The 10,381-nt window shown below is 33.6% G+C and overlaps 2 protein-coding genes across 3 annotated transcripts; both read left to right on the top strand.

The window, feature by feature from the left end:
• Window positions 1-473: 473 nt before the first annotated feature.
• On the top strand, window positions 474-4,302 carry LOC133671095 (transcription activator GLK1-like). Of its 2 annotated transcripts, XM_062091734.1 has the most exons (6): window positions 474-1,268; window positions 1,661-1,801; window positions 2,195-2,530; window positions 2,646-2,699; window positions 2,856-2,975; window positions 3,892-4,302. In XM_062091734.1, the coding sequence occupies exons 1-6, from the start codon at window positions 780-782 to the stop codon at window positions 4,033-4,035; spliced, it is 1,284 nt and encodes a 427-aa protein (XP_061947718.1). In that variant the 5' UTR covers window positions 474-779; the 3' UTR covers window positions 4,036-4,302. The 2 variants fall into 2 exon arrangements, with proteins under 2 accessions (XP_061947718.1, XP_061947719.1); XM_062091735.1 differs by lacking the exon at window positions 2,646-2,699.
• Window positions 4,303-9,022: 4,720 nt separating this feature from the next.
• Window positions 9,023-10,135, top strand: LOC133671443 (uncharacterized). The gene has a single exon (XM_062092213.1). The coding sequence runs from the start codon at window positions 9,023-9,025 to the stop codon at window positions 10,133-10,135; it is 1,113 nt and encodes a 370-aa protein (XP_061948197.1).
• Window positions 10,136-10,381: the final 246 nt, after the last annotated feature.

The following is a 10,381-nucleotide window of genomic DNA, read 5'->3' as shown; positions in this document are numbered from 1 at the left end:
CATTAATATCATATATATTTATATATAAAATAAATATAATTTCATCTCTTAATATATATATAATTTCATCTAAATAATAAATAGTACTCACGAAATACCCAAAACTCTAAAAAAAATAATTATAAATATCTAATTTTTTTAAACCTTTAAATACCCTTGAATATATATCAATTGACATCCTGTTTTTCATTGTACCAACAAATACACATTCCTTTAGTTTGACCAGCTAATAAAACTATCCATGTTGCAATTAATGTTATATATCCTCTCTCCCTTCTCTCCTCTCCTCCTCTTCCTCCTTCCTCTCCTAATTCTCTCCCTCTCTCTTATAATATAAGACATCCATAAAGCTCACGAGCACTTTTCAGATTTCCAAATCTAAAAAAAAAGCCATCCACATACTAAAAACATTATATTATTAAGTCTAGCATGCCCAAACAAACAAAAACATAAAAACAAACAAACGCCGCCCATAGATCTCAACACAAGTTGTGGTTGATATCCAATCTCTCCACTTGCACTGCAAAAAAAGAGAGCAAATTAAATTCACATCAACATATCAAATACTACTTAATGTTTCCCTCCTCTTCATCCCCCTAGCTCCAAGTCACTCGAAGAAAAGGAGAAGAAGCGTCCATTTCTCCTCTCAATTTCTTCATGCAGTCAATATTTATACCAATATAGTTGCACCATAGTCATAGTATATTTGATATATCTATACAGAGTGCAGACTTGTTAACCTTTTTTTAAGGTTCCTTTTGAGTTCTTTTTTGGGATTAATGCTAGCTGTGTCACCCTTCAGAAACACTGCAACCACCAAGGATGAGAGCCAAGAACAGATGGAGAGTTATTCTACTATTGTCAATGGCGAGTTCCCGGACTTCTGCGATGGGGACTTGCTCGAAAGCATCGATTTCGATGATCTTTTCGTCAGTATTAATGAAAAGGATGTGTTGCCAAATTTGGAGATGGTTCCCGAAATCCTTGCTGAATTCTCAGTTAGTGGTAGCGGAGGCGAGGAATCGGATGTAAACACATCTATGTCGAATGAGAAAGTGGAGGACAATAGTATTCGAAGGAAAGATGAGGAAGATAAGTTTTCAGGTTCAGGTTTGGACTCGAGTTTGAGTAGTAGAGGAGAGGAGATTGTGAGTAAGAAAGACGAGTCCGTGGTTGTTAATCCGGTGCCCAGCGAAGATGGTGAAAAGGGAAGAAAGCCAACAACACAAGGGAAGAACAACAATAATCAAAGGAAGAGGAAAATGAAGGTAAACAAATTGATTATGCTTTTATTATTTAGTTTTATTAGGGTTTGCTTCAGTCATCTATATAAAACAAAAAACTTGGATTTTTTGAAGGAAAAAAAACTAAGATTCTTAATAAACAAAAAACAATTAGATTAATTTTATGGGGTTGACATATTTAGACTAGGTGCTAAGTACTAAATATATTAATCTCTCTCAATCAATATGGCTGCTCAGCAAACTCCATGGGGGCCAAAGAGATCACGAGATGCATGGGAGACTGAGAATTATCCATAAGATTCAAAAGAGCTGTCTGTTTTGGTTGAAAAAAATCTCTTTGGTTTTCTTTTTTATTATTTATTAATTTTTGTTTTTATGTTTAGCGAAAAAGGTTAATTTTCTTGAATTGTGTGTAGGTGGATTGGACACCAGAGCTGCACAGGAGGTTCGTGCAAGCAGTGGAGCAGCTAGGGGTGGATAAGGCAGTGCCTTCGAGGATTTTAGAACTTATGGGAATTGACTGTCTCACTCGCCATAATATTGCTAGCCATCTTCAAGTATATACTACACACTGGAAAATTCTTCTGCTCTTAAGTACTTAATTTTTTCTTACATTTTTCACATGCTTATACCTTCAACATTTCATTTCATTAGCCAACAATTTGACTCCCTGACTGTACTCTATTTGAGATTCGTTTACTTTCAAAAGATAAGAAATTTCTAGGCACTGCAGACCAATAGAAACTTTGTCTAAATATAAGTACTTTTTTCTATTTTTATTTTGCGTTATTTGGATTAGCATATACTTTATTAATAGCTGAGAAAATGGACATTTGGAAATAAATTTTTAGGAATTTGTATATAAAGTCTTGTTTTGGGATTATTTTATTATATTGGATGATTAATTTTGATACATATGATTAAAGGGATTTGATGACTGTTGTGTGCAGAAATATCGATCGCACCAGAAACATTTGCTAGCGCGTGAGGCCGAGGCAGCAAGCTGGAGTCAAAGACGGCTAATGTATGGAACCGCTGCCGCGTCTGGTGGAGGTGGAAAGACGGACATAAGTGCATTGCATGCACCCACCATGGGGTTCCCTCCTATAATCCCCATGCACCACCACTTCAGACCGTTACATGTATGGGGACATCCCTCCATGGACCAGTCCCTAATGCATATGTGGCCTAAACATCTAGCTCATTCTCCTTATTCACCGCTGCCGCCGCCACCTACATGGAACCAGCCAGACCCTTCATATTGGCACCACCACGCCCACCAAAGGGTATGCCCTAATTAGCTCCTTCTTTCTACTTAATCAATCACAGGATAGAAAAAAGAAGGAAAAGAAATGGGATAGCTAGCCTTTTTCTAATTTAGTTATGTTACTTTTTGAGTAGGGTCCAAATGTACTAAACCCAGGGACACCATGCTATCCACAGCCACCAGCAACTGTAAGCATCGATATTGCTACTCTTTTGGAGTCTTTAAAGTTGTCTGTATCTTTTTGGATCCATATAGAACACCAGCATATGTTGCAATTAATAGCGTGTGTGTGTGTGTGTATAAGCAGTTTTGGGTACTAATCTACAAATGATCATCTATTGCAGAGATTTCATGCACCTCCTGTCCCAGGAATCCCACCTCATGCCATGTACAAAGTAGATCCCGGCACTGGCGTTCCAGCCAGACATAATTCAGGCCCCGACCCTTTCTTAGACTTTCATCCGGTGAGCCTCCCTCTTCTTCTCAGCATTCTTGTTTTTTCCTCTTTTATACGTTTCAGTTTATGCTCCTTACCTTAATATCTTGGGTTCAATTTCAAAAGGAAGGCGGGAGAAAATAATTTCCAATGAATGTGTCAGCTCAGATGGATTACTAAAAATCCGATTAACGAGAATCTTAATTTTGATGTGAGAAAACTGATCCGAGCATACCTCTTATCGTTGAGACCAGATAAAATGAAGAACTTTTTAATATTTTATGTGTATTTATATTTAATATTGTTGGAAAAAATAAAGAAGAAAATAGCAGCGGGAAGAAAACAATATAAACAAGTTTTATAAACCTTCTATCATAGCTTAGCTTAAGTATAATCACATTAAATAATAATGAATTATATATATTTGTTATTAACTATCCATGCACTTGTTTAGAAGAGCGTGAGGTTTGCAAAAATTTAATTTATTTTTATATTTTTAGACTGTTTTAATTATTTTGATGTGTTAATGTTAAAAATAAATTTTAAAAATTAAAAAAATATTATTTTAATATATTTCTAAATAAAAAATACTTAAAAAAAACAATATTTTTTAAAAAATTTACAGATTTTTCTTCATATTCGCCTTCTCTCTTTAATATTTTCTTCGTTCCCTTTTCTTTTTTAATTTCTTCTTGTTATTTTTATCTGCTATTGTTAATGGACATAAATTTACGAGGATAGAGAGTTATAACATCACAACCTTTGGCAGTGAAGAGTTAGGCTTCATCATTATATATCTCGTATATATTAAATTATTAATATAAACAGTATATTACATTTTTCCTATATATTTATTTTCAGTTATAGATTTGAATAAAAAAGCATCTGTGTGTTAGTGAACTTATTGACTGTCTAATGATTCATGGCAACATGTTTTGCAACAGACAAAAGAGAGTGTCGATGCAGCTATTGGTGATGTTTTATCGAAGCCATGGCTGCCACTCCCTCTTGGACTGAAACCTCCAGCTACTGATAGTGTTCTAGTGGAGCTGCAAAAGCAAGGAGTTCCAAAGATACCACCAACGTGAGCTTGAACCCTAGAGAACATCCCGAATTCCAAGGCAGTTTCTTCATCACCAGCCTTCAAGACCACCAAAAAAACCCCTAAATTCGACGACATTTCATATATTAGATGTTCACATACATCTAATGAGCGAGTTTTTCTTCTTAACTTGCCCCCTCCCTTCATTAGTTCTTGACTAAATGAAACTGGGTATTGCTTTCTTGTTCTTGTTCTTGCAAGAACAAACTTTGTTCATTAATCGACTTGGAAATTAAATATAGTTTTTGTAATATTTCTATATATATAGAAAATCAAATAATCTATTCTTGCCAATGAACTTGACTCAATTCTCTTGATACCAAATCAAATAATCCTAAAACATTTACTCAAATAAATAAATAAATTATCAAATCAACCCCTAAAACTAATTTTTATACCAATCATCACCGTTGTATTTTCAGATTTACATAAATCAACCTCTCAAAATAGTTAACATCATAATTTTCAAGGAAAGTTACCCACTTGAATTCTAGAATATTAGTTTGGAGCTTTAGAAACCGAATAAGATTGGCTATTTCTATCCAAATATCATAAAGTAAATCTAAGTATCACATTATATTTTTTTTTTGACGTGTGACGAATCAACATATTTTATACACAATTCATTTGCTTAAGAAGCCCATGATTAGAAGTGTCAAAGGCAAGATATCAATCCAACATACATGAGTTTGGCGGATTATTAAATTAAAATGCATGTGGATATGACAGTATACCAGACCAAACTTATTTGAAATCAGCTATGTACTGAGCTCAAAAGCATACGAGTCAGGCAATATGCTAAACCCAACTTCCTTATATTTAATTACGTGCTGAGTTTAAGTGCATGTGGGCCTGCTAAGATGTCAAATCCAATATTCTTGAATTTAGAATCATTTCAGACTCGAGAATACACACACACACACACATATTAAGTACTTAGGATAATCATTTTCTTATACTTATAGGTGTATAAAAGTCCTTTAAGAACCAATTATATTTCAATCAATATTAATATTATGAAAGAATTGTTCTCATCAACATTAATGTTGTATATGTAAAGATGTATGAAAGTCTTCTTTAGGTCTGTTGCTTTTCTATCAGTATTAATGTTGTAAAATAGTAATTCTCATCAACATAAATATTGATATAAGAGATCTTTTCCCTCGTTAATATTTTCAAGAGGAAAAGACTTTTGACCTATGAGTGAAACAACAAGATTCAAGGTACAAGAGTTATACATACCCTCTGAACTACTTAGATAAAGGGTTCATGATTTTTGTTCTCTTATCATATATTCTCATAGCATTTATCACACTAAAACTAAAAACAAATATTCTTGTTTTTAGAAGTCACTGACTAAATCATTTGAAGGTCCTAAAACCATGTATAAAAGGGTTGTTTTGTAAGAACCGAGGCTTCTACCATCAATCCTTTGATCTACCAGTTTCTAAGAATAAAATTCTGACATAAATATGTGATTACTCGTTATCCGAACACAAAAAAAATCATATTACTGAGTGTATTGAATTCTAGAATATCATTAATGTAATTTTCAATTATTATACTATTTTTGGAGAGAAATAACCGTAGATGGCCATCTTTTTAAAGCTTTAAACTAATATCTAATTTAGAGGGTTATTTTCTGTAAAAAAAATGTGAAAAAACAATATTTATTAAAGTGTGGTTGAGATTAAGTTGAAACACAAAAGGGTTATTGATACAAGAAATTAGTTTTTAAGGTTGATGAAGGATTGAATGATAAAAATTTTATTTTATGGTAACTATGTATTGCCATAATTTCTTTTTTCTTGTTATGGAAAATATATTCCAAATCTTTTGAGTTTCATATTACCAGTTTCATAAGTCATAAGAAATTAAGAACACAAAAGAATTAGGTCAAATTACTTTCATATACTAAAGTAAGACCTTTTTTTCTAGTTCTAAATAACAAAATTTCCATGATGTAATTTATATTGGTGTATTAATAATATGTCAATCTGGAGAGGATAAGGTTTATTTGAAACTAATTTAGGATTTTTAATATATATATATATACACACACACAATTCTTTGCTAAATTTTAAATCACAATCAAGATTCATACTTTCTATTTAATTTGTTCAAAAAAAAAAACCTCTAAACACTTTTATTTATAAGAATTAAAAAGATTATAGTTTTAATTAAAAAAAAACACTTTGATTGGTTCCATACCTCAAAAAAATTGAGAGCTGAATTCATGAAGGACCAGCAAGAGCTGATAATATAGCATAAATTTAAAAACTGGGGACCAAAGTATAATGTTACTAAAACTATAGGTGCTAAAATAATGTTTTAGCCTTGAAAATTTAACAGCCACAAGAGTGCCGCACGGTGGTGTTCTGACTACAGTCAGAAGGAGAAAATTAAAACGTTGAAGAGGAAGGTGACATGGCATAGGAGTCCCACATGAAAGCACCAGAACATGGCATTCTAAACGTCATGTCGTCTCTGAGCTTACAAAGCATGAGAAATTGATGAGTAGATTGGTTTCTATATATATATATATATATACACTCTATTTATTATCTATAATATAAAAAAATTAAATATTATACTTTATTAATTAAATTTAATATTTTTAATTACCTTTAAAAAAGCCCATTGTATAAAGAAACTTCTTCTGAATAGGCCCACAACTTGGACCCATTGGGTTTTTTGAGACAAATTCCATATCTTCTTCCATTGATCCAGCACAGCCACAATCAACATACATGAACCCTTAGAAATCAGAACCCAGCCCGTGCTTCTCCCTTGCCTGGTCCCAGGAATAGTGTTTTTACTATCTTGCCCTTTTAAAAAAACTAATAAGATGATGGTTTAAGGTGAAATTGTCTGTGCAGTAAGACCATTTGGGCATTTTAAAATTGATAAATGATAGGACAAACATTTCGCTTTCTATTTGCACAGTAAAATACAATTTTTTTTTTGTATTTTCATTTAAAATTGTATAATAAAATAATCTATCTACTCTTATGATTAAAAAAAAAAACACTTTAACGTGAAACGAGGGCGTTTTCATCTTTTCCTTTTGAAGAGCACAATAAAAAGACCTAATGACCCTTGAAGTCTAAATTTTTATATCTTGTATCTGAGAGTATTTTCATCACTGTGCTATTGGTTTTTTTTTCTTTATTCTCTGTTTTAGTGGTGAGAGATATCTACAGTGCAGCTACGATGAATCTTGGTAAGCTTTTCTTTATTTTTTTTTTCTAAATGTTATATTGGTGGCATATTTTTTAGTTAATTATTTTTAATTATTTTTTTTATGATTTGTTTCCTGTAGTTATTTATTTTTTTTATCAGGTTATTCAATTTTATTAAATTCAGTTAAATTAATAACCCGAGTAACATGTTTTTTTATTTTTTTTTAAAAAAACAATATTATTATCTAAATATTTTTTTTACATCTGGATCGCTATGTGTATTAGATATATAATATATTTAATTAAAAAATATAAAAGTCTTATATATACATATGTATATAATACTATTATACACACACACACGAGCAGTTACCCCATTTTCATAAAGTGAGACACGTAACTTGACACTGCCTCGATTTCACACTGCCTCAATTTCAGGAGAAGACTTCCAAAACTCAAATCAATGGGTCAATTTATTCCTTCACCGTCAAAAAAGAGACAAGAAGTCAGAAACTTTGAAATCGAGCTCCGATCATCACGCCCCGATCATCATATGTTCTTCACTTTGCTTAAGACAGAATCAAAGAGCGGTGTGAAACATGTCTGTAACTAATCAATAATTATATCTGGTCACCTGGGCCACACAAAGCATTATGCTCATGTTCACTTGTTTAACAGAATCCTGTGAGCTTGTGTGCTTCTCACTGTTTCAAAACATACTCATGATAATTCTGGGTATCGTTCAACTAGTCAGATTTTATATTTGCTCTTTAGAAATTATCAGTTCAAGTCTTATAAATCTCAGAGCTACTGAAAGCTTATATGATTGTTAACTTCAGAGCTCATGAAATTAATTAAGGTACGCGCAAGTTGGTTCAGACATTTACGTTAGTAAAAAAAACACTATTCTAAAAAATAAAAAATTTTAGTCAATCAAGTTTGGCTCGATTATATCAATATTTTTTTTTATTCAAATTAAAACTTAAACATATTCAGATCAATCCAAAATTATAGATTTTTAGATTAATTTGCCTTAATAACTATAAACTCAAGATATCATCTGAGTTGATCTTTTACTTTAACGTCAGCAAACAAGACACATTTTACTAAAATTCATCATCTTGTGCCACTTTCTTGTAACAGAGAAAATTGAGAGGAATTGGTGCTGAGAAGCCCACAGGCCATGAAACCCATCGTTGCCTCCATATCCAAAGTAAAATTGCCAAAGCAATAACTCCCTCGTAAACTCTGAGAAAAGGAGAAAAGAGTTACTATCTGCACAAAGCCATAAAGTGCTAGCACTCGTAGTAGAGAAGGCAGACCAAACCAAAGTAATAATGATGATGATGAAATATGCCCTACCATCCCTCTTTAGCTTCTCGCTTTTCTTGCTGAGGCCTAACTAACTCAACTGCTACGAAGAGATCGAGGACCCCAGATTTTAAACCACACTGGCCCTTCCTTGAAAGCAAAAGGAAGTGCTTTAAGTTTTGTGTTTGCTAGAGAAGCAGAAGGAAGTGCTTTTTGACTAGGAACTCTGTGGGTATATTGTTTTCTAATGAAGATTTGGTGCCGTCTTTTGCCAGACAGTCTCAATGAAAGCACATGCAGCATGGCACTACATGCCATTATTTTCTACCCCACAATTTTCCCTCAATCCACGCATAATTGTGCGGGCTACTAAAAATACAATGCTCGATAGTCTATAAAAGACTACGGGAAATGAAGCTTCAAACATAGCAAGAGAAGCCTAATTAAAATTTTCTTGATCTCTTGTTAGTCATTTCTCTAATGGCTTCTTTTGGTAAGCAGGTGTTTTTCTTCTTTTTTCTAGTGATTTTCTCCTCTATCCAAGCTAGAGAGAGCACGTTCTTTAGTAAGTTCACACATTATAGCATCACAAAAAGCAATGGTAGGAAAGAATCCACCATTTCTTCAGTACCAATTCAAGCACCTACATTAGCACCAGCTCCAGCTCCAGCAGTAGACTTTCTACCAGATGTGCCATTACTAGCACCAGCACCAGCACCGGTCCTCGGCGAGATTGAGAAGGGCTATGGCCTTTTCGGTGAGGGCTCAGGAACTTCCCCTCGTAAGGAGACTTCAACCACCACCACCACCACTGCCGTTGATGAAAATGAGCTTTTGAATGAAGAACTAGATGGTGTGCCCTTCGACAAGAAGTACGAAAATAGCAACTATAACAACAATGGCTACACTAGCAACTACAACAACAACGGCTACAAAGTTGGCAGTGCTAGATATGAGACAGGCAATCAAAACAACAATGGCTACACTAGCAACTACAACAACAATGGCTACAAAGTTGGCAGTGCTAGATATGAGACAGGCAATCAAAACAACAATGGCTACACCAACAACTATTACAACAATGGCTACAAACTAGCTGGTGAAAGCTACGAAACAGAGAATCAAAATAGTGAGAATGGCTACACCAACAACTACAACAACAATGGCAACACCAACAACAACAACAACAATGGCTATACCACAAACTATAATAACAATGGCTATGAGACTGAGAGACAAGGGATGAGTGACACAAGATTCATGGAGGGTGGTAAGTATTATTACCATGTGAAGAATACTGAGAGACAAGGGATGAGTGATACAAGGTTCATGGAGGGTGGTAAGTACTATAGCAATGTGAAGAATACTGAGAGACAAGGAATGAGTGACACAAGGTTCATGGAGGGTGGTAAGTACTATAGCAATGTGAAGAATGAGAATTATTATCCTGCTAACGAGTACGTGTCAGGGAAGGTAAGCACTCAAAATCAAGGTTCATATGGAAATGATGAGAACCCTAATGAATTCAACACCATGGAGGAGTATGAGAGCCAGGAGGGATATGAAGAAAGCCAAGAGGAGTCTTTACCTTGAATACTGTTATTGTTGTTAATTTGTAGAGAAAGAAAAGTTAAAGAATTACAGAGGGAGAGCCTTTGATATATATTTGAGAGCAAGGCTAAGATGTGAGGTCAAATTATCAATTTCCCATTTCATGTGTCATTTTCTTATTTGGTTTTGGGTCTTGGCAATATTTTTCATGGTTTGTGACTCAAAAGGGATGGAGGATTCTACATTTTTTCACTTTCAAGTGAAACATTGTACTATCAAGGATCTTTA

The sequence above is a fragment of the Populus nigra genome, chromosome 13, assembly GCF_951802175.1.
Source record: "Populus nigra chromosome 13, ddPopNigr1.1, whole genome shotgun sequence".
Taxonomy (NCBI): domain Eukaryota; kingdom Viridiplantae; phylum Streptophyta; class Magnoliopsida; order Malpighiales; family Salicaceae; genus Populus; species Populus nigra.
Note: the sequence above shows the minus strand (reverse complement) of the source record. Positions and strands in the feature narration are given on the sequence as shown.